At 45.9% G+C, this 25,435-nt stretch overlaps 1 protein-coding gene across 25 annotated transcripts in view; it reads right to left on the bottom strand.

The window, feature by feature from the left end:
* KCNMA1 (potassium calcium-activated channel subfamily M alpha 1) overlaps positions 1–25,435 on the bottom strand; it is a 752,929-nt gene that overhangs the window by 363,661 nt on the left and 363,833 nt on the right. For all 25 annotated transcript variants that reach the window (XM_065894779.1, XM_065894755.1, XM_065894756.1 and 22 more), the window contains one exon: positions 10,750–10,811. In XM_065894779.1, coding sequence (XP_065750851.1) covers positions 10,750–10,811 — 62 coding nt within the window. The remainder of the gene's footprint in view (positions 1–10,749; positions 10,812–25,435) is intronic.

Raw genomic sequence — 25,435 nt, 5'->3', positions numbered from 1 at the left:
ATTTATGTCCTGGAAAATACACTCTTGTGACTTAGCAACCACGTTTAGAAAAACTCCTGCAGTTCTTAAATAAACAGAGTGTATGTTTATGAGGCCCTAATGGCGTTCTTCTCAGGGATGATGTAGAGTTAGTGACATGTGGCTTTGGGGATTTACAGTAAGTTGTGGGTGATTTATTGCTGTGACATACAGAATTTGCCTAGAGAAAGGTGAACATTCACTTATGCAGCGTTGGAAGACGTGTTAAACGGGAAACAAGCTGGGGCGTGTGGAGACCAAGGACTCCTCACCATGGAGAGAGAAGGGCCCCTTTTTGGGAGACAGAGGTCCAAGGGTTAAGAATATTTTCTGGCACTCAGGGAGTAGGGCTAATTCAAGACCAAAAAGAGAGACAGTTTAGAATAGAGATTGAAAACGGCCTACGGAGGTGTTTTGTTTGGCCCATAGAGTACTTTTAAAAGTGGTGGAGTCGTGGGCAATATTTTCAAACTGAAGATTCAACATGAAGGCCCAATTTCTTCTCTTCTCTCTGAAACAGGGGAAGATCTGCCTGTACGAGTCTGCCTTTTTGCTTGGGGACAGTCAGCCGGAGCTGGGAAGTCATTTCAGGGAAGGCTCGGGCTCTCAGTGCCTCCTGGTCTCACATACCTGCTTGCCTCATTTGTAACATCTGCCCACCCCTTTCTACTTGAGCTTGCAAACCTTGGTGCAGGAAACGTTCCTTTTTACTGTGGTACTTTCAGTGAACAGACCTCTTACACTGGCAAGACTCATTTTCAGATATGAGAACGGACAAAGCATTATGTGTCTCCAAAACGCAACAGGGAAGCAAGATTATTCGGTTTTCTTTTAAAAATTGACATAACCACGGGTGCCATTTTTGATTAAATGATGGGTTGCTGACGTTAATATTTCCCAAAGCCAAATCATAAGACGTGGCTTGAAATGGAATGTTTAGTTTTATTTTCTCATCTGAAACAATTAGATGACACTGGGAGGGGTGTGGTAAGAGGCGTCTGTCTCTGGGCATGTTTTCTTATCTGTGAAAATTTCCAGACGGTTGGGGCTGACAGGAAGGGAGGAAAAAGAGCCAACTTCTCCATCAGGCACCGCAGACTCAGGGCCGAGGGCCCACCACACTTCTAGCCAACCACAAAATTGGATGAATTCCAATTTCTTTAAAACCAGAAGAAAAAAAATAAATATAACAATGAATAGGTCATAATGACTCTCGCCTGGATTATACTCATCTTTATAGGAACACAGCAGTAAAACATAACTTTTAATATTCTTTTTGGAGAAAGAGACCCAAGAAGGCAAAAGTACCTAGAGCCCACGAAAATCACTGTGCAGCCCCTCCAGGCAAATGCTAGTCTCCAGGCCGGCAGCTCGGGTTGAGCCGTGGCGCGTTTGCCCATAGCATGACCTCACTTAGCCAGGACTGTCATCCCCCATGCCCCTGGATGCTCTGCACGTGGCAAATTCATAAATGAGGCCCCTGTAAGGCACATTACACCCTGACCTCAGTTTCAAAAAGACGGAGCAGCTGCCTTTCAGCCAGCCACTTCTGGAAAAGTGTCCAAAGGTTTTCAACACGTGCAGCTGGGGAAGAGGTATTACCACCACTAGAGACAGTTTGCTTTTCTGATTCCGTTATGCCATTCTGAAAGCATTCTCAGTCCTTAACCTTGGTGGCCAACTTCAAGGCAGGGCTTCGCTGGACTCAGCACATACTGAAAACAAAATCCAAGAGGCCAAAGTGTGTGCCATAATGAGAGCCCCTCTTATGGATCCCTAGAGGTGAGTGGGAGACTGAGTTTTCTGTCTCCTCAACTCAAAATCTCCCCAGGGCCAAAACACTCTGTAAGATCCAGCTATCTTTTCAGCTTCTGAACCTTCAGCACTTATTGTCAGCAAAGCTCATATTAGAAATTGATGATATATAGCCTAGTGATACCTCACTTGTTATCTTGTTTTGTTACCTCATTTTTCCTATATTTATGGCTGGACTTCCTGAACCTTGTGAAACTATATATAATTTAAACATCTTAATGGGAAAAAAAAATCTAGCCTTATACATAGTACTTGAAATCCCCTAATACCTAGAAAAATATCTCACACACAGTCAGTACTTAACATACATCTATTACTTTATTGATACCTTTAAGGTACATGGCTCTCAGCCCCATCTCTGTTATTATGATGAGACTGGTGGCCAATCCTCCCATGCTATGCTTTCCCATCCACTCATAGGTGGGACACACATGCATGCACACACACACAAACATACACATGCCCTGCTCCCAAATTCTGGGAACAGTGACATGTGCATCCAAAAAGTCCCAAGGGCATCCTTACTGCAATGGGTTCTATTTTTACAACACAAATAACTCATCACTGACCAGGGTCTCCCCAAAGCTTTAATTTCTCAGGCTGTCAGGAAGGACAAGAGGAATAAAAGCAAAGGCAGAGGTCACGTCTCTGTGCAGCCCATAAGCCCCGTGATGAAGCTGTAGCCGCCAACACCACACCCCAGCATAACCGTGGCTGTGTTAATAAGCACGAGTTCTGTCCCTGTGTTTGGATTAAACCATTCTGAGCTCTAACCTTTCCCTCCATCTGGCTTCCCTACTGATCTCTTGGCAGTTTCTGAGTGCATGTCTGGCTGTGGCTTTAGGTAAAGGACCAGAGCTGGGCAATGGGGAGAAGATCCAGCCCTCTGGCGGTATAAACACGTGTTAATTGCAGAAGACACAGAGAGCTAACTGGGCCTTAAAGGGAATGCATCTTCTTCATTTGCCCTGAAACAATCATTCTTTTTAAAGGAAAAAAAAAAAAAAAAAAAAGCCAGAGGGCTGAGAGAGTGTCAGATAATCCAAGGGTTTCCTTTTAAATCCTAGAGAGTGGTGAAAAGAGAAGAAATAATTCATTCTAATTTTGGAGGGTAGAGTAGATACGAATTTATAGAAATAGTTGTCAGATAGTGTTTTCATAGGAGAAACAAATGAGCAGTGGGGCAAAATGTCCTCAAAAGTTATGTGTAACAAATTCCAAACAGCCCAGACCAATGCATTCAGGCTGGTCAACCTTCCACAAGAGAGCTGAACTCTTACTTCCCCTCTGAAGTAGTACAGGAAAAAGAAAAATAAAAAGAAAGAAAGAAAGAAAAGCAGGACCATAAAATCAGGAAATTCAAAGCCTCTTGCCAACGGGGATGAAATAAACTAATCTCCCAAGCACCCACCTGGCTGGGTTTGGTCATTTCCACCTGGGATTATCTTTGTTCTTTTCCATGTCCCTAAAGTGTCCCCCAAGATAACAGCATGAAACTCCAGAATTGCGTAAAAGGTCATTATGGGCATTGCTAGTCAATGGATAATATTCACTATCACATCTTTATTCATTTTTTATTTAGTAGAAAGAAACCAAAAGATCAAGTAAAGAAGGGACTGGTCTGGGCAAGAAGAGCTCTGACTTCTGGCTCTAGTTCAGTCCCTGGCTAGTTGAGTGACCTTGAGAAGGTCACTCAGCCCTCACTCGCCAGGAGAGGACGCTGAGGCGCAGGGAACAGTGTTACCAGGCGGACTCCGAAGCCTCTTCAAGTCCTAGCATTTTATTCTAAAGTTGTCTTTTGCAGTAAGCCTGGAAGGTCTAGCTCCGTCTTCCTTCCGGCTCCTAACAGCCCTTGATTTTTGCCTCAGGAAATGCCAAAGACGAGCAGTTCCCTCGATGCTTCTAAGTGCGGTCGCATGCGGTGCCTCTGTGTCTCCCTCTAAGTGAGACGTGAGCAAGGAAGCCGAGACCACTGCACAGCGTGGAAGACGGAAGGAACAAGAGTGCTTACCCCCTTGGCACACCTGTCTTCTCTACCAGGTTTACAGCCCACTGATGAAAGAAGGGCAATTTGCAAAACCAGATGAGGTAGGATGGTTGAGTTCGAGTTGCTCCCACGCCTGAGCCTCAAGGGTTGCCATTCAAGGTTAAATTCTGAAAGGGGACAGGACTTCCTATAGGGAGTTATTTACAGCCTCTCTGCCCCGAAGGCGTCTCCTCTTCCCCCCACCCCGCCTGCAGTGGGCTCCCCTCCCCCACCATCTGACGCGCCATTCTTTCAACAGCTGCTGGCTCTCCTGCCGTGCTCCCTTCACAGATGTGCAGTGCCGTTCTGAACATCCTGCCCTTGAACTTTCCCTACCCATAGTTTTCCAAACCAAAGCCTGGCAGTAAAAATGTCAGTGAGGGATGGAGAAAATTGGGGGGAGTATTTACAAAGGAAAGAGAAAGAATACAGAGATGCTTTACACACACAGCGATTTGTGTTGACTTCCTCAACAAAGGTGAAATGCATGCCACGAGTTCTCGAAAAGGGCCTAAAGGCGGAGAGCTGGAGCAGATTTCTCAGAACACTACCAGAAAGATCAGGTTCCATAAAGGAGCTGGGTCCAGAATAAAATGGTGAGCAGCTTCCTTCTCGATGCCACGGGCTGCCCAGCTGTTCCTGCTATGGGGCAGGGGGTGTGCTAATGGTGACAGTGAAAGCAGCATTCACAGTCCTTTACAGGTTACAATGCACTATCGTGGAAGTAACCTACACTGTCCTCACAGCTCTGCCAGGTGCCCACTACGAGGTCAACACCTGCGTGCACTGTGGGTAATAACAAGACTGGAGGTGGAGGCTGGATATCTTACATGGTTTCAAAGACCTCCAAAGAAACCTCCTTGGGGTCAAATTTTCCTAAAATCCACGGGTTCGATATGCACACAATGCACTGACTAACTCTGTAAGCACACGATGCAGAAGTATAACCAATTAACTATACGCTGCAACTCTCTAAAGAGACAAAAGAAACTAATGCGGAAGGAGAGCCTCTCCCGTTATCTACTCTAGTCTGCCAAATAACTGGCTCAGAGACCTAGGTAAGGATGGGGAGGGCAAAGGGACTTTCCACCGGGAAAGAACGAATCACTTAAGTCGGAGGGCTCCTTAAGACATGATCAACTTTCCCTGTTCTTTGCTAACTTGACCTTAGTCCATCACAAAAAGCTGCCACCCCACTGAGACAAAACGGAAGAGCGTATTTTTAGAGCCACAGTTTAGGGAGAAATGAATCAAGGCCCAGACAGACATGAGACAGCACATGGCCCACACGCCCCATGTCCCGGTGAGAAGACTCACAGGACCCTCGTGAGCACAGCCGCCTTGCAGACTTGGCCCCGGAGGTGCGAGATGGGGAGATGAAGAACATGAGAAAACAAGACAGATGAATTGGCAGGATGAGGCTACGTGACCTCCCACGTAGTCACCTCCACATCTGGAATTTCACTTCCTGACTTGGAAGAGAGGTTCCTTCAGACACATGGATTCAAATCCTGGCTCCACAACTTACTAGCTGCATGTTTTTGGGCAAACGTTGCAGTTTCATCTGTAAAGTGGAAAAGGTCATAGTACCCACCCTATCAAGTTGCTAGGAGAAGTTAATGAGACTGCACGTATACTTCATTTTAAAGTGCACAGCACTATACCTTGACACAGCACAGGACCAGTGAATGTTCTTCCCTCTACCACCCGGCCCTCTCTTCCCTTTTCAGGAGGATTTCTAGGCAAAGGGATTAGAGCCTGGCTGTGTGAAGATTTGGGCAGGTAAAATGGTGGGGTAACTAGCCAGTTCTGTTAAAGCTCTTGGTATCCCATTACATCAATGATGCCCATGTTATTTTTAGAGACTATGAAAACAATCTGGTCAATTTCTACTGCAATCTTTTTTTTTTTTTTTTTTTTTTGTGGTAGGCGGGCCTCTCACTGCTGTGGCCTCTCCCGTTGCGGAGCACAGGCTCCAGACGTGCAGGCTCAGCGGCCATGGCTCACGGGCCCAGCCGCTCCGCGGCATGTGGGATCTTCCCGGACCGGGGCACGAACCCATGTCCCCTGCATCGGCAGGCGGACTCTCAACCACTGCGCCACCAGGGAAGCCCCTACTGCAATCTTAAAGGCAGTTTTCTTTAACCATAGCCAACCTCAAGCAATTTGACCATGTGGAAAATATTCAGCATGATCACACTGAAACTGTCTCAAATGAATGAATGAATGGATATAAAATCAATGAATCACTGAGTACAAATGTAAAATTCTAAGGACTGGGGGAAGGCCCCTTTCACATCACCAACGCCACTGTCAGCCTGGAATCTGGTCCAAATTTTGGATGCTCTCTAAAATTTGTGCTGCTTTTCCCTTCCCCTTCCTAATGTCCATACCCCCCAAAACAGCACTGCTGATACCAGAAGCCGAGAGCAAAGACCGGTGAAGTCAGCAGGTGCCCCCACTGTGTACCAGCCATTTTGGAGCAGATAGAGCCATTAAGGAAAAATTTAACAATGTATAACCTTTCAGCTTTACTCTGCTCACAGCAGGTAGCGTGCCTTTTAGAGACACAAGCCAGCAATGAAGTCACCAGTGAGCAGGACTTGACCTTCCTTTTCAGTGTGTGCAACGTTAAATATTCATAATGCACTGAACTGCAGCATAAGAAGTAGTGGAGTTTAAACATGAATCAAAGGGATAAATAGCTTCACACAGGTGAGTCATCCTTTCCAAGAATACCCCTGGAAAAAATGCAAATACCCAGGGCCCTGAGCCTCTACGTCTTCCAACGTTCTTCCCTTGAAAATTCTAGAAGCAGCAGGAACTGTTGCATTATGCAGTCCATGAATCCTGCCCTCACACTGACATCTTCGGGTCTTTTTTCTTTATCTGTTAGAGAAGAATTACTGATCCTATGTCAAAGGGAGGAAATAGACAGGGATGGGACCAGCAACAGTGACAGTATCACCCACGGGGCGTCTCGGGGCACTTCTGACGTCGTTATACAATTTTAAAAAAATCTTTGCTTCACAGAAGATCAGAGTATGTGGAAGTAAAGGGGGGGGGGGTGTGGGTATCGAGAGACGTCAAAATTAGAAGTTGGAGTGCCTTAAATTGGGCACCTTTAAAAAGAATGAAAGTTAAAGAGAGTAAATCCTAGGAGTGCTCATCACATGGAAAAAAAATGTTTTTTCTTTTAAATTTTGTATCTATATGAGATGCTGGGTGTTCACTACTTATTGGGGTCATCAGTTCATGATGTACGTAAGTCAAATCGTTATGCTGTACACCTTAACTTATACAGTGCTGTATGTCAATCATATCTCAATAAAACTGGAAGGAAAAAAAGAAGGAAAAAGAACTGGAGTTTTTTGGGATAGTATCTGCCTCGTGTGGCCATTTAATGTCTTTGGGGGGGGTGGAACTACTGTGTGTGGTGGGCTTAATGCTTCTCTGTGTCTGTTAAGGAACTGACATCTGTGTCCATCCAAAGGCTGGGTGGAACATCTCCCTCTGCTTGGGTGTTTCTAGAAAGTCTACTGCTGGGATGACGGAGCATAACGTTAACACAGTTTCATGTAATTCTCTTTGGCTTTCCAATCGAGGAGCTCTGAGCACAATCTGTCTCGGCCAGATAGTCATCAGTTGAGGCTGCACACGTGATTTCTTCTGTGGTGACCGCTCTAAGAAAATCACACCCGAAGAAGGGCCTCCCAAAGCCTTGAACGTAAAAGACCTACTCAGGGATCCATCCTGACTTAACAATGGAAAAGGAAAAAAGTTTGGGAGAGGAAGTCTTTGGCAATGACTTACCGGCTGCCTCTTGATGGTGAAATAAGCTTTGAAAGGTTAAGAAAATCATAAACCCACCAATTATGACATTTATCTGAACTGCCTGTCCACCCGTACAACCTGCATTGGCCTGCCCTGACAGTGAGTTAACAGAGCTGACCAACAGAGCCTGTTTTCTATACTAATGTGTGTTCCTTGCACTATTTAAAGGGCTAGGTCAGAGAGCCTCACATCTTGAACTTGTGCTGTGGCGCATTCCCCACCATTTTGGTTAAAACTCACCGAGACAAGCCATTTCATGGACCATGGCTGCCCAGTTAGGTTCACACAAGGGAAAGCCTATGCACTGCCTTTTGATTTATCTATTCGAAGAGTATAAATACTAACTAAAATTCATCTGAAGAACACTAGGTACACTTTTTTCCAGGGTGATGACTTAGCGTAACTTCCAAGAGACGTTTGAAGCTCTTTCCAAGATGCCCAGATGGCCAGCCAAACCACGAGTGTGTAAAACCGGTGAGAGTTTTGAATGAAAGGGAGGGATGAATTTTAAGAATTTACATTCTGCTTTCTTACCCGCTTTTCATTTGCATCTTATATGTGGATAGAACTTCTTATCTTGTTTACTATGCTTGATTATAATTTATCTAATGGGCTCTTTTTTCATTCCTGGGAATGAATCTATGGCTTATCGTGGAGGTAACTTTTAGATTCTACTTTAATTCATCCCCTTACTTACACAGTAAGCATCCTTGCTGGCTTTCCCCAGGAAGATAGTAGACCCTTGGTATTGACTATGCTGATGAGTTCCCCCATAGGACAAACTCCTGGGGTTTGACCTCAGAACCCAATGCGGTAACTCCAATGAAAAGTAGAAAGGGCTACACAAATAAACATAAGATCTTCTTATAAACAAAAAGGCTCACTATGCCAAACCACTCAGTTTAGTGACAGAGAAGAAAGACTGAGGTTAGGATCAGGCTGAAACAGTCCCCAGGGAGAGTGAGGACAGTCTTGGTTCTAAGATTCTTGGCATTTTTGCTGGGAAAAGCTGAGCACAGGACCGAAGGGCCATCCTTAGAATAGACTCTTTGCAAGTCCATAAAAGAAACCAGAACCAGAGAGGGTTCCCAGTACTGGCTTTCCCAGGCTCAGCAGAATCATCACTAAATCCAAAGGACAATGAAGTGGTGCAGGGCATCCAGGGAAGAGGGTCTTGCCTTGGGAGATTCTGTTCCTTTCCCTCCTTTCATGTGGAGCTGAGAACACCAAGAACTACAGAGCGGAAGACCGCCCCATAGCAGAGACTATAAAAAAGGACACAATTCAAATCCATCTTACAAGAGCACTTTATTTCTGAGAAATACAGAGGAGCAAAAAGGAAGAGACAAGGAAAGAAGGCGCCAAGGCACCTGTCCTTCTGGCCGATCACCACACTCACCTCCACGTAAGGGTTTGCCTGCTGGGGGCTCACAGACTACATGCCGGAAAGTACTTTCTGAGCCCCGGCACAGAAGTTGGCAGGGTACGCACCCCATGACTTGTGAGAATACTCCTCACCCCTGGGGAGAAAATGGAGAGGTAAGACCAGGAGCTTTAAAAGATCTCTGGTTCAATTCAAATATGATCGAGAATTATTAAGAGGAGATGTTTAAATGGGGCTTACCTTCAATGACATGCCAATTGGAGTTTTCCAAACTTAAAAAACTCTTCTCTTTCTCGGCCAGGAAGAGCTGATGGAAGAGTGCGTGGAATCTCGACTCCTGGAGGACTTTTCAAGGCCCCTCCACCTGAGATGGGCAAGGGCAGCCCAGCCTTGTGCATGGGGATGGGCTGAAGGGCCGCTGATATTCCAGATGTGGCTGGTTCCCAGAGACAGGTGATGATGTTTCCTTTATTTGCCTTGGCATGATTTTGGCCCAACACCCAAATGCACAAAATCCTTTGGCTGGTGACCAGTAACTCTGAGAAATTCAGAGTTTAGGCATGCATGAAATTACTACAGAAAAACAGCCACAGAATGAGAACACTGAGCTCAAAATTCAGGCACACCAGGCTCTGAGCCAACAGGGATACCAAGCAGGTTTCCTCAGATCAAACTCCAGCATCCAGGTGTACCAGGGTGAGAGTTCAGGGAATCAAAACCACTCCTACAGTGGATGAGGTAGGCAAAGAGCGGAAGGCCACCATCCAGGTGTCAGGTGCACGTCCCCACAGAAAGGAGTCAGACCAGCTCAGCTCCCGTTTCCCAAATGCTGTCAACTTCAAGCTTGCGACAGAACATTTGGAACAAATGATGTACCGAGGGGGTGACACGTGCAGGAACCAGGGCAGAACTGGCTGCCACCTAGCAGCTCCGCTCAGTGCCCCCTTCTGCCTCCTTCAAAGCCTTTTCTGTCCATGGCTCGGACAGACCCCACCCCAGGCTCACCCCAGAGCACCAGTTCACTCAGCCGGCGCCCCAGGGGTCTGCACGAGGGTCCACTATAGGAAATCTCAGATGGCCATGGGCCTCCACCTCTGGGGGTCATCACAAACCCCTCCATCCCATCTCCTTACCTTCACAAGTCAAGAAGCACCAGCCAGGGATGCTTCAGCTGAATATTCAGTTGGCAGGCACAAAGGACAGCATCAGGCCTTCTATGCTGACCTCCAATAAGAGTAAAGCTTTGGAAACCCTCCCAAGAAAAGGATGCTACCACCACGGCAAGAATGGCTCAGACCCTCACCGACTGGACACCATGACTCTCTCAGAGGTTGCAAATTCACACCAGAGCCCTTTTGACCTCTTGACACCTTCAGTGCAAATACCGCACCAGGAAACAGCTATTTGAAAATCAGTGATACCCAGGGAAAAGGTGTGATGACCTCAGATTCCTCTCCCACCCTCCTAGGCCAGCATAATCACAGTAAGTCTTCCTCGTGAGAGCTTGCTTTCCCATTCAGAAAATCCACACAGACAGCCCTGCCTTCCTCCAAAAGCCTTCCACACTCAGGAGGCTCTGGCAAAGGTTGGTGTTAAAGGAAATCAACGGATCAATGTAAAGGCTCGTGATGGTTTGAGAAAAGAGGGCAAGACAACGTATTTGAATACTCACTTTGACGAATCTATGAAGTATATTACAAGTGCACCAATGCTGAGAGCAAAGACTAACACCACCTGCAAAAGAAGAGAAAAACACCATCAGTTAAGGGCTGAATGCTGGGAAGTTTACTTATTTATTTTCTGGACACATGCAGCTGCAGCTCGGAACATGGTGTCTTCAGGGGCCTGCTTGGCAGTGTCGCCCCCTCGCTGTGCCCACATACTACCCTGCGCACGGCTCCTCACCCTGCAGTGGACAGCAACCTCACTGCTGGCCAACAGGGCGCAGGGCAGACTTTTGTACCCCTGGGCACTGGGGTTTCATCTGGCCCTGTTACCTCAAGGTCCAGCTTCTCTGCAGCTGAAGTCAACACACTTCAGTGGGAAAAAAGCAGGTAAAAAAATCGCAGTGATACAATTTTTCATATTATGTGTAACCTAGGCCCCAAAGGAACTCAGAGACAGGGACATCAATTTTTAACAGCTTTGCTGAGGTATCATTTACATACCATAAATTCACCCATTTTAAGCGTGCGATTCAATCAATGACTTTGAGTAAATTTACCAAGTTGTGCAACCAGCCGTGTAATCTACTTTCAGAACATTTTCATCACCCCGGAAAAATCCCTCCTGCCCATTAACAGTTAATACCTGTTCCTACCACCGACCCTGAACAAACACTAATTTACTAGCTTACTTTCGGTTTCTATACAAGAAATATTAATCAAAAAGCACGAGGTTGGTGTCTGTCTAAATGTCCATATATGCGTATGTATGCGTATTTACATTCATTGCATGAACCTGTGTGTGTGCACGTGGTTGTACTACTTCCCGGGTATTCTGGAGACGGTTTAGGCGCAGGAAGCCAAATTAGGTAATACGACTGGCCAGGTACATGACAACGTGCTTCTTCTTGGCACTCTTCACTCAAAATTAATCACCACTGACACAAAAGACAGTTTCGGCATCTCCTGCAAAGGATACCTGTCACAGTAAAAGTCCATCAAAGGATACCTGTCACAGTAAAAGTCCATCAGACCAACATGCAGCACCTGAGGCTGACGCTGACACTTCTGTCCTCACGCCACACTCTAGTTTCTTTATTTACTCCTTCACAGAGGAGGCCAGGAGTGCAACTAAAAGGAGGTACAAAAATATAAAAGACGCCAAGAGCCAACAACGAAGCTTGAGAACAAAAAATAAACACCACCATCACACATAATGCCAGGGGGCAATAAATATCTAGTAGACGTGCTAATATCCTAAAGGGACTGCAGGGTGAAGGGTGTGAGAAGTGTCAGCCTCTTCGGCATATCTTCAAATTGACATCCCTGTGACACTGGCTGGCGGATAGAGGTGAATCCCGATTCATGTGACGATTAGGCATGATGGAGTCGTGTGTGTGTGTGTGTGTGTGTGTGTGTGTGTGTGTGTGTGTGTTCACATGCACGTGAGCCAAACTGGCTGACAGAAAATGAACTCTGCATACCTATCCACTTAAAGCATTTACAAAATTCCATGGAGCTACATCCATTCCATGGATGGTGGGCTACAAAGCAGACAACTGACCGTTGAAACAACTGGGTATTATAAAAGGAATATGTGGCTTCATAGCATCTGATGAATTCCCCTTATGAAAGGAAGTATTAAAACATCACCGGGGCTGATTTTATTCTTCCATTGTGTTTTAAAAACTGAAACGGGGGCTTCCCTGGTGGCGCAGTGGTTGGGGGTCTGCCTGCCGATGTAGGGGATGCAGGTTCGTGCCCCGGTCTGGGGGGATCCCGCGTGCCGCGGAGCGGCTGGGCCCGTGGGCCGTGGCCGCTGGGCCTGCGCGTCCGGAGCCTGTGCTCTGCGGCGGGAGGGGCCGCGGCGGTGAGAGGCCCGTGTACCGCAAAAAAAAAAAAAAACTGAAACGGGCTCCAGCTGAATCCAAGGAAACTCCTGCAGTCTGTCAGTAATTACCCTCGGCCCAGGGCTAATCCCCCTGGCAGGCTCACCTCAGTCTCTCTCCTCACACATGCACTCATTCATTCATTCATTTATTCATTCATTTCTTGCAAAGTTATACACAAAAACAAACAAAAACATCAAGAAGCCTCTGCTTTTCCCTCTATTATCTGAATGAGGCAGCAAATCAAGTAGCTTAAGATTAATTTTGATCTGTGCTATTTCTGAGACATAAGCAGTTAGATCCGGGCCCTGACCTCATTCTCAAAATGCTGCAAAGAGAAGGGGTGTGGCCAGATCAGAGGGGAAGGACCTCTTCTTCATTCATAGACAGCTGATGCAAGACTAATCTCTGGCAATTTGGCTGTGTGTGTGTGTGTGTGTATGTGCATCCGTGAGTGCAGAGCTTCTCTCAGAGCGGGCTGTGCAGGCTTAGGCCATTAAAGCTAGAGAGAAGATGAGGGCAGAGGATGGGGGAAAGGGGAGGAGAGAAAGGGAAAAGAAAGGGGAAAAGTTCTTGCACACTGTTTCTGCATCATTCTGAAATGGGCTCAAAAATCTAAGCTCTCCTGCCATGATGATGACTTCCCAGCATCGGAGGGGACAAAGTAGCTGACACTAATGTGTCCCAGCTGCCTCTGTGAGGGGGAGTAATGTACAGCTTTAAGCGAATCAGCCAGTGACAGGAGGGGCGGCCTCTTGCTCTCTTCAGATGCAAAGTCAAATAGCAGCATTGCTCTGACAGGATAAGGGAGGGAGAGAAACCCAGGAGGAAGATGACTCCACAGTTCCCAGGAGCTGAAGGTTCTGAGGAGTGGACCTCACGTTCTTGGGTCCACACGTTCAGCTGGAAGACTCCCAATGGGGTACAGGGTGTCCGAACTGTCCCATCCCCATCCCCCAGCCACCTGCCTCCAGGCACGAAATGATCAATGGGGCGGGGGAGGATCTGCTTCTCAGTATGGAAGCCACCATGCCTGCGATTTTTAAACTTGCTAAACGGCTCTTTATCATGTCAGGCTTGATTACATTGTCAACCTAATCCGGGTGCTGCAGATAACGAATCAATCCTTTGGATCTCGCCATGAAAACAGGAATCCAACAGAGATGAATCTTCTACAGGGCCCTCGCAAAGGGCTAGTTCTCTCTCATCTTGCATCTCTCATCTCTATCTCTCTGGCAAACACCCCACTGAGAACCCTACTCTAAAAATGAAAAACTTCAGTCCAACTCTACAAAATGATTAGATCGTAGCCTAAGGGGTAATGGTTATATTACAGAGCATCCCCAAATAATCACCTAAGTATTTCACATTTGCTATGCACAAGACCCTGGGAAAAACAAAAGGAAGAAATCCACTTGGAGTCATAAAATATGCTCTTTTCCTGCAGTAACCCTTACATAGATGAGTCCTGTGCTATCATGCAATTACTGCTCAATTGTAGGGTACAGGTAGAGTCAATATATAGTAAGATATGGACTAGATGGGACATACATAAATGGAGGAGCTAGGGAAGGGCGGGAACAACAGAGGTTCTTGTCTCAACAGCCACTTCCCTCTCAAAGTGTCCCTTCTTCCTACGTGTTACGGCTACTCTAATATCCCTTCATTAAGGGGGAGGGCCACTGGGAATCCTTCCGTGAGCAACTACAGTCCCAGGGACCAGGGGCAAGGCAGCCCAAGGGACATGGTAAGATGAGACCAAGAAAAGAGACCGGGAAACACTCGCCATCTAGCAGCTGAGTCGCAGAACACCCCTAACAATGACCAAGCACTTTACAAAGTACTATCGCAAACGAGAGTGTGTGGACACAGTCTGACACAAGGGATGAGGTGAGCAGTCCCTCTCAGCACACCCTGTGCCTGTCATGAGAGCCCGGCCAGCCTTCCTAACTCTTCATAGCCTGGGTTCGCCATATCACCTTGGCTACCCTGCGTAGTGCTAACTGCCATATTCTTAGGTTTACTGCAAACACCCGTATGCTGTGTGGTGGTACTGAGTCCTGAGTGATATTTATAGAGCGCCGGATTCCTAAAAACAAAAGCCGTTTGATAAATGTCATTGGAACAATGGTGCCCGTGAGTCATCTATTTTCAAAACTCTAAGATCAGACATGACATGTGTTTGTACAGAAGAATGCTAGGTATACAGACAGACAGACAGACACACACACACACACATAGTATACTAAAAGAATGCCTGTCCCCAACACCTGACACCAGAAGTCTGATGATATGGGACTTCCCTAGCAGTCCAGTGGGAAGACTCTATGCTTCCAATTCAGGGGGCACAGGTTCCATCCCTGATCAGGGAAACTAAGACCCACATGCTGGGTGGCCAAAAAAATAAATAAATAATAAAAATTTTAAAAAGCAGGAAAATTATATAAAAACAAAAGTCTGATGATACTTGGTGAGCAGAGAGGAGAAAGACACAGCCATCTTCACGATGGAAATTCGAGCAGACCCTGAAAACCTTCCAAATGTCTTGGAAGGTTCAGAAAAATGCACAACAGTATGGCGAAGCACAGAATATCCTCCCTCAGGTCACTGAAGCTCCCCAAGGAAAAGACAGATCCATTGATGCGATATGGAGGGGAATGAATCTGGAAAGCTGGCTCCTCAGAGATACTGCCTGCTCTAGAACCTGGTTTCAAGCTTTCGGGTTTAGGCCCAAATGCTTTCAAACCCACACAGAAGGCTGCGTGGGCCTTCAGACATGGATTGGGAGCAGAGGGTCACAGAGGCTGCTGCTACTCAAATCCTATCACCTGAGGAGCTCTCCTTAAAAGCCCTCACCTCACCGGGGCACCAGATAATTGAGAACTGGGGTGAGGGGGAGGCCGCATATCTCTATTTTTAACAAGCTCCTCCAGTGAATCTGATGTGTGGCCAAGAACGGGGAGTCACTGAATTAAACCCATTAGAGAAAACCACTTAGCTCAAGTCAGAGATTAATTTACAAATGTCACCTTAACAATTAGCCCATTAGAACATATGTATGAGGCCTGCACACTTTGAGAATCGTGCTAGGAGTACTCTAAAAAATACAGAGAGGGGGATGAACTAATTCTCTCCTGAACGGGTTTTACACATTCTACTCAGCTCACCGCAGAACAAATGACCCTACTTAATGATTCTGCACGTTTGATCAGGGCCTAGCCAGCTACTGGCAGCAGCGACCCCTCAGAAAACTAACGATTTTTGATATAGGATCCCAAAGGCACATTACTTTCTTTTATTGAGGTATAATTTATACACAATAAAACTCACTATATAAAAAAAAAGACATGAGGACTCCCAAGGCCAAACAATCTGGGGACGGTTTGTTTATGAGAGAGAACATCATTCCAGCATCCAAATTATAATGTTTGGTCTGGCAAATTTAACAACTCTACAATCAACCTTTACTGAACTCCTCTGCTTGAGGTCCAGAGGGGGAGAGAGGGAAATAGAAAACTGAAATAGCTAAGTCAGGCCTGATCTTTGCCCTCAACTAGCATGGAATCCAGAAGTTTAAATTACTCAGGAGTCCTTGTGAATTTTATAAATGCTACACATATAAATAGACACTTCTGCGAAGTCCAAGGAAGGAGGGGGCCTAGAAGTAACACCACCGCCACTGCAAACTCCCACAGTGGAAGAGGAAGAGGAGAATGGAAAACCAAGGACGAGGAAGGGAGAGTTCCTGATGCTCCAGGTCCACCTGGCTGGTCCAGGGAAGGGCAGACACCAGGTGCATGGGGTGGCTGGCACGTGGCGGGGAGAATGCAGGACTCCAGTAGGGAGGCCCACCTGCGATTGAATCTCAACTCTGCCCCGATAAGCAGCACGCACTCGAAAACGTCACAGAATGTCTCTGGGACTCAGTCTCCCAATCTGTGAAATGGTGGGATTGGAACAGATGCTTATCCAGTGGGGACCGTGACAGGTTACTGTAGACAGTGAAAGATCAAAACTGTTTGGCTCGAAAAGGCAGAGCTCTTGTATGCCAACTGTATGCCATTTCTGCATAATTATAATTCAGCACGATGGCAATAAGCGTGTGTCACTGACCTGTGTCAGAGAGGCTTGCTTCTTTCATAAAGTCACAAGTGTGGACTCCATGGGCACTCGGATTCAGAGTCTGCGCTTCCAGTAGCACAGTGAGTTGCCCCTGTAGCTTTTCATCTCACAAAACTAAAAACCTAGACCCACCAGCTGCCGCCTCCTGCGTCTGTGCCTCAACTGTGCCATCGCTACAGGGCACTGAGTGGTGGTGTGACGCAGCCCCCTCTCCTCCTACCTCGGTGATTCACTAAAAAACCTATGTTTCTGCCAGTTTTACCCCGAGAAGCTCACAATGAGTCTCAACCTTTTCTCAAGGGAAAAGGGAAAGGATTTCTTTTTCTTCACTATATGGCAAGATTAGTAGTATGTTTTTCTCATCCCTGAACTATTAGCTGTTCTCAATAGGAGAAGACATAATTTTGCTACCAAAAAAGGTATTTTTGTTACCCTAAATAACAAAAGATTTGTAAAGTATAAAACCAATATTTTGACAGCGCCATTTAAACAGCCAAATGTCCCCTAAGTTTCCAACCTAACATTCTGGTGCATTACATTTGACTTACGTGAAGTGCTTACACAAAAATGCCGTTAAGTGGATTCACTGGAAACCAAGACTCCAAACAATAGTGGACGTGCAGATGCATTCAAGATGAAAGAAAGAAAGGAGAAGAAAGGAGCTTTCAGCAGTTGGTATTTAGAATTATAGCATTAAAATAAAATACATGGGACTTCCAGATAAGAGTAAAACAGTGCTTTATTCAAATGTAAGGGAGCCGAGTAAAAATACCTGTGAGAACGTGTGTGTATGTACAGCTGATTCACTTTGTTGTGGAGCAGAAGCTAACACACCATTGTGGAGCAATTATACTCCAATAAGGTTAAAAAAAAAAAAAGATTTTCATTGGATGAATATACTGATTGGAATCTTTCAATCATTATAATTTTTAAAGTAATAAAAGAATATAGTTACAAAAAAAATGCCTGTGATTTTGTGGGCATTCAAATCTGGTGTTTCCAAAAATGCAATACTATAAAGCCATACTCAGTGTAGAATGGACTGGATTTTCAGGACACGTGATATAAAATGGCGAGGGCCCCCCCTCAATCGCTGCAAATGATTTCCACGGCTTTTGGTACGAAGATAAACATCCCTGACACAGCTTAGAAGACCCTGAAAACTCAGGCCTTTTTCCTCCTCTCTGGCTTTATCTCACACTTTCTCCCTCTCTAGACGCCAACTAATGGAAATTTCAGTTCTTATTTACTGTGTGCACACCCCCCCGCAACCACCCAACCACAGGGCCTTTGCACAAGCACTTCCTTCCTCCTGGAAGACTTACTTCCCCTCATAGACTATCCATCCTTCAGATCTCAACTCCACCATCACTTCCCTGCTCACACAATATAGGAAAGTCCCCCATGAGCACAGTCTGTACCTTGTGGCACTTAGCACAGGAGCAATTTTACGTTTCTTTGTGTAATCGTTTGATTAATTCCTCTGTCCTCTACTGGACTGCATATTCTGTGAACACTGGGTGCATATCCATTTTTACTCATCATTAAATTCCCAGGAGCTAGCAAAGTGTCTCGATCAATATTTGTTAAATAAATAAGCATATGGAGAAAAGACTGGAGAAGGGGTTTGGAGACTGGGTGCAGTGAAAGAAAAAGAAAGCTGGAAGGATATGAACCCTCACTGAGTGGGACTTCAGAGTTTAAATCCTTCCCTGTGATGGTAGGATCCAAGGGACCCCTGCTGAAGTGGAGCGGGGTTGAACATCACTGCAGTCAGAAGGACAAGGATGGGGGACGCACAGGGGCCGGCTAGCACATTCAAGTGCACAGACTGGAAGCTGATGGCCAGAGGGGCCTGGAGGTCAGTAGATGACACCAGCAGGGAGAGTAGACAGAATGGGGATTTAGTCAGGTAGCAGGGGCCTCAAGAGAAAAGGTTTTGCACAGGATGGAAGAGGCAATGGAGGGCCAGAGTGTCCAGTGATCCCTGGGCTATGGAGAAACAAGCCACCTCCATACAGAGAAGTGAGGGAAATTACAGCTCTAAGAAAAACAGGTTCAGCTGAGATGGGAGATGTCAGGAGTGTTATGTGAAGAGGTTGAGAATTTAGATTAGGTTCAGGACTAGGAATCTGAGGGAACAAAGAGAAGCCCAAGTCCTGAGGGGGCATGATACAAAATAATATAAATATAAATGCATAAATGGGACATGAATATATATATATATGTATGTACGTACACACACACACACACACACACAACAAAGAACACAAACGGATACTCTGCTAATTAATCACAGATGCTGGACATCTGTCAATATTTGTTAACCAACTACATTCCCAGCAAGGTGCCTCTGTCCATTTTCAAATTAGGTAGTAATTTCCAAATGACTATAGATACAGAGAAGCCCTGGAAAATAATAAGGCTCCTCCTTAGTGTACGCTAAGAACAAGTTTATTATAAACTATGCATCTGCTGGTATACAGACAAATAAGTACAACGGTTGGCTTTCTGGAGAGGATGGAGGAGAAACTGACTAATACAAATAGATAGAGAGGGTCTGGATTCTTCTTGGTTTGTTATGTTCCTCAAAGAAGAAACTGGGGCCTAAGTTATAAGTCAACTGCCTACTCTCTTCCCCTCTGAGGATTCATGTTGAGTGTGAGTTGTGTGAACTTCTGCAGGTTAGTGTCCCCAGCTGTCACAGGAGGGTCATCTGTCTTACATCCTGGATTTCATTGACCATGCACATCTCATTCTGCACAACTTAAAAATACAGAAGAGTTCAATGTGTTCCTCTAAGGTCTAAATTTTTTAGAACTGAAATAAGAAACTAAAATGATGGAAAGCAAGAGTAACATTAAGACAGAAAATTTTCCCTAAAACCTGTGTCCTTCCTGAGAGTTGAGGTTTAATGACACTAAAATCTTAGGCCACTGCATCATAAAATTTTAAAGGTTGATTTCTGCATATTTTAACCAATGGCATGAAAACCGCTGCCTTGGCACACAAGACAAAAATCTTCCATTTGAGGTCTAAAGTTGGAAAGACCTTTCCTGTCTAATTATTGAAAAACCCAAGGGAAAACATTCCATCAGCTGGTGGAGCTCCCAAGATTGCAGCTAATGAGCTTTTTCAGAAATTCTCTGGTTTAAGTGCATGTGAGTTTGGCCAAGTGGGCTGTTAATTTAATTAGGTTCATAGGATGAGAAAACTTCTGTGGCACTGTCAGGTCACCAGTTGCTGCCTGTTGTCACCAAGAACTAAATTTATGGCCATCTTTGCCCTACTTTTCAAATTTTGCCAGTTCTAAGAGTATATTAAAGGGAAAAATGGAACTGAAAGCTGGGACTCAAACAGCCACCTATACACTCAAGTTCACAGCAGACAAAGGTGGAAGCACCCAAATGTCCACTGACAGATGAATGGATGAACGAAATGGGGTCTGTACATACAGTGGAATATTATTCAGCCTTAAAAAAGGAAGGAAATTCTGGTACATACTACAACACGGATGAACCTTGAGGACATTTGCTAAGTGAAATAAGCCAAACACAAAAGGACAAATACTGTATGATTCCACTTATATGGGGCACCTAGAACAATCAGATTCATAGAGGCAGAAGTAGAAGGGGGATTGCGAGGACCTGGAAGAGGTGGGGATGGAAATATATTGTTTAGTGTGTACAGAATCTGTTTGTTTTTCTATAAAGAGATGAATAGTCAATATCTTAGGCCAGCAGGCCACAGGATCTCTGTTACAACTACTCAAGTCTGATACTATAGTGCAGTGGGCCCCAGCCTTTTTGGCACCAGGGATGGATTTCATAGAAGACTATTTTTCCACGGACTGGGGGTGGGGAAGTCTGGTTCAGGCAGTCATGTGACTGATGGGGGAGACGGCTCAGATGGTAATGTGAGCGATGGAGAGCAATGCAGAGCCAGATGAAACTTCGCTCGCTCGCTCACCCGCCACCCACTGCCCACCTGCTGCTGTGCGGCCTGGTTCTTAACAGGCCGCTGATGGTTCGGTCAGCGGCCCGGGGCTTGGGGACCCCTGCTATAGTGCAAAGCCAGTGGAGACAGCACATAAAAAAATGGGCATGGCTGTGTACCAATAAAACTTTATTTACAAAACCAGGGAAAAAAAGAATTTGTGCTAATGAAAAAGAAATTGATGATAGTTGTAAACATTGCAAATGTACTTAAACCACAGAATTGGTTTAGAAATGGCTATAATGATAAAATCTTATTTTATGTGTATTTACTACAGTAAAAAAAAAAAAAAAAAAATGGAAGAAAAATTCTGAGAACCTGCAAGTGGAATCCAGCAGTATATATTTCAAATCTCAAATATAATCACCTTCTCAGAGTGATACAAGTATCTCTACTTTCAATAGTAGTTGCTATCTCCAAGAAACTTGTATTACATACATGTGATTCTTGCCTCTCTGGGAAGTTTGATCTTACCCCTTAGTTAATTCGAATTTCTCCTTTAGTTTCCAGAATCTCTCCCCATTTAGCCATAGACACCTTATATGAGTCCCCACCTTCCCCTCCCCCTCCCATCCTCATCTTTAACTGATGCACAAAGTGGGCTATGACTTTCTCAGGAATCAGGGAGCTGACTGGAGCCAGAACCTACTTTGTCTTCTGGTAACTGTAGCTAAAGTCCGAGACATGATTGAGAGTTTTTAAAAAATGTGCCCTTGACCACAATAGAAAAAGAAAATAGGCTTCCCTGGTGGCGCAGTGGTTGAGAGTCCGCCTGTCGATGTGGGGGACGGGGGTTCGTGCCCCGGTCCGGGGGGATCCCGCGTGCCGCGGAGCGGCTGGGCCCGTGGGCCACGGCCGCTGAGCCTAAGCGTCCGGAGCCTGTGCTCCGCGACAGGGATGGCCACAGCGGTGAGAGGCCCGCATACCGCAAAAAAAATAAATAATTAACAAGAGTGTGCCCTTGGCTTGTAACCACTTTAAAAACACATAACAATTTCCTCTAAAAGGTAATGAACTAGACACAGGGCATTGGGTCTCCAAGTCTAAACCTCAAGGCCAAGCTGCAGTAATGACTTGGTCACAGGCCCTCAGTGTGTTAGTGGGACCCTATAGTCACACCTAGAAACAACCTAAAATGTCCTTCTTCTACAGTAATGATTTTGCAGCCAAAGGGGTGGCTTTTAAAAAGGATTGGCATGCACCCTAGAAAGTAGTGCATCAAAGCCCCTCAACACCAAGGGAGTTGGCTAAAGACAATGAACAGCCACTGAACTGAAATTACAACATTAACACGAACACTGACCAGGCTTCAGAACCCATTACCCACCCATGCTAGGTGTGGCCACCGATATGCACGACTTGGCTCTGAAAGCATCACACTGTGTTTTCTCCTTTGTAGAACGGACTCCTGACCATAACAAACGGGTTGGCGTTGGCAAACACTACCTGGGCTAAGAATGAAACTAGCAAATATCTTTTATTAAGGTCTACAGCCGAGTGAAATCCAGGTCTCCAAAGAGAAGGCACTAGATTGTCCACTTCTGATCTCTCTCCCTCCTTCCCTTACTCAGAGGAAAAAATATATATTTTGTATATTTACCATTGAATTCTTACAGACAATCTACCCTTTCTGAAGGAAGTAGAAGGTTAAGAGATAGCATTTCCCATGCTCATGAATTTCCGCTCCCACAGCCAGGAAAATCACAAGTCAAGGCATGAACCTCAACATGGATAACTATGGATGGGATGCCCCGAGTGATGACTATGCCCCATCAAACACTGCACCACTACTAATTCAGAAAGGCTGGACCACAGCCCTGGCTGCCGCCCCACTCCCTGTCACCCCATGAGGATCAGACGCTCACAACGCCGCACAGGGTGACAGGAGCTCAGGCGGACTAGAGACCAACAGTTGGAAAACCACAAACTCCACTTTCACGGGGCACACGCTAGGGGACGGGGGGACGTGAGCATCACCAGGTAACACAAGCTGGCCTGCCTCTCAGCCTCACAACTACTCTGGGAACAGAAGAGGGCTGTGGAATGCCACGTGTCTTTTCAAGGCCATTTAAAATGAAGAACAGTGTGTGTCTGACGTTCAGGGCTGCTTTAGACTTCAGACTAGGTACAGAGTTAGCCCTTCAGCAAGGCAAGGGCCAGAAAATGTGCGAAGGATGATTTATTCCCTATTTCTAAGAGCTTCGAAATACTGATCAAGGAGAAAGCAGAACTGAGGTGCATGTCCTTCAGGCTTTTGTATGGGTTTTTCAAGTTTTCAGTTTCCGTATTGGGAGAACCAGCACCTTCTCGGGGTTTGTGGGCTCTGTTGTCATAATCCAGCAACGCATTTCTTTTTTTTTTTTTTAATTAATTAATTTATTTTTGGCTGCGTTGGGTCTTCATTGCTGAGTGCAGGCTTTCTGTAATCGCGGCGAGCGGGGGCTGCTCTTCGTTGCGGTGCGCGGGCTTCTCACTGCGGTGGCTTCTCTTGTTGCAGAGCACAGGCTCTAGGCGCGCGGGCTTCAGTAGCTGTGGCACGTGGGCTCTAGAGCACAGGCTCAGTAGTTGTGGTGCACGGGCTTAGCTGCCCCGCGGCATGTGGGATCTTTGTGAACCAGGGCTCGAATCCGTGTCCCCTGCATTGGCAGGCGGATTCTTAATCACTGCGTCACCAGAGAAGTCCACCAGCAGTGCATTTCAGCCCCAGCCTGATCACCAGATTCCCCTCTCCATCCACTCCGTTCACTCCTCTGAACTCCCCGTTCCGTTCTCCATTCCCTCATTCATGGCACCCATCTGCTGAGTGTCCACTATGGACTCGGGGTTGAGCTGGAAGGGGATACCGAGCTGGAGAAGAAGGCCCCTGTTTTATACAACATGAAGGTCAGCTTTCATTCTTGTGCAAGGCAGGATGACAGATGCCAAGATGAGGTTCCTAGCATCGAAAGCCTTTTGAGACGTTTGTGCCCCAGCCTAAGAGTGGTTCTCAACCTTGAGTGCACATCACAGTTCTCCGCAGGGCCTCTTAAAACACAAATTGCTGAACCCATCCCAGAGGTTCTGATGCTGTGGGAAGCCCAAGAATGTTCATCTCTAACAAGCCGGTTCAACGACTACATTTTGAGAAACCCTTGCTTTAAAACTCTCATAAAATAATGAATAAATAAATAAATGTTTATGTTTTCAGGATATTCTTTCTTTTTTGAATATGGATGGAAAAACATCTGAAATTGGTTATTTTAGGTATGCACTATTTGGACAAATTTCCCTTAAAATATCTATAAAAACATACCTCAAAGACTTCTGGAAGGAAGAAAAAAATTGGCTAGAACTCTTTATCTTGAAACATTATTCAAAACCATTTTCACACTCTAGTTTGATGTGCTAGTCAACGCCAGCAAGATTTTTTTTTAATTAAGTTGACATATCTTCCCCCATAGAAAGCTACCTCATGAATTTAGTATATGATGTCACTACTGCTAATAAAATGATTAAAACCCCCATTTCCAGGGGCTTCCCTGGCAGCGCAGTGGTTAAGAATCTGCCGGCCAATGCAGGGGACACGGGTTCAAGTCCTGGCCTGGGAAGATCCCACATGCCGCGGAGCAACTAAGCCCGTGCACTACAACTACTGAGTCTGTGCTCTAGAGCCCACGAGCTACAACTACTGAGCCTGCGCACCTAGAGCCTGTGCTCTGCAACAAGAGAAGCCACCACAATGACAAGCCCGTGCACCGCAATGACAAGCCCGCACACCGCAACAAAGAGTAGCCCCCGCTCGCCGCAACTAGAGAAAGCCCGCACGCAGCAACAAAGACCCAACGCAGACAAAAATAAAGAAAAGTAAATTTATAAAAAAATACCCATTTCCAATATGTAGGCTTAGATTTCTGAAGTCCTAGTTCCACCCAGGATTATAGATTTGTAAAGGCTGAGAAGACTTGGTTTCCAAAGATATCAATAGTCCCAACAAAGGGAAGATGGGAGCTCATCAAAAAACGATTTTCTTTATTGCTGGAAAGAAACAGTGTGAAAGAAGAACAGTTGCCAACATGGCTTCCAGAAACAAAGGAACCAAAGGCCATGGCTCTGCCCATTCTCCCCAGACATGTCTAAGACAGAGGGAGGACAGACCAGCGCCCTCTGTTTGGGCTCCACCCATGCAAGATCCTTCTGGCAGTCGTTGGTCTGCCCCACCTTCATAAGAAGCTGGGTCTGCTTGACAACATCTCTCCCACAGCAGTCATGTTGATGACCTTAAGTTGCCTTTGTAGATTTTTTTGTGAATGCTATCAACACAGGGTGGTTGAAATTGTTTTTAAGCCTTGTTTCTTTTTCCTTTTCTTTTTTGTTTACTTTTCTATTGAAAAATCAAGGACTTCCCTGGTGGTGCAGCGGTTAAGAATCCTCCTACCTGGGCTTCCCTGGTGGCGCAGTGGTTGAGAACCTGCCTGCCAATGCAGGGGACACGGGTTCGAGCCCCGGTCTGGGAAGATCCCACATGCCGCAGAGCAACTGGGCCCGTGAGCCACAACTACTGAGCCTGCGCATCTGGAGCCTGTGCTCCGCAACAAGAGAGGCCGTGATAGTGAGAGGCCCGCGCACCGCGATGAAGAGTGGCCCCCGCTTGCCACAACTAGAGAAAGCCCTCGGACAGAAACGAAGACCCAACGCAGCCAAAAATAAA

Source organism: Phocoena phocoena, chromosome 16 (assembly GCF_963924675.1).
Source record: "Phocoena phocoena chromosome 16, mPhoPho1.1, whole genome shotgun sequence".
Taxonomy (NCBI): Eukaryota; Metazoa; Chordata; class Mammalia; order Artiodactyla; family Phocoenidae; genus Phocoena; species Phocoena phocoena.
Note: the sequence above shows the minus strand (reverse complement) of the source record. Positions and strands in the feature narration are given on the sequence as shown.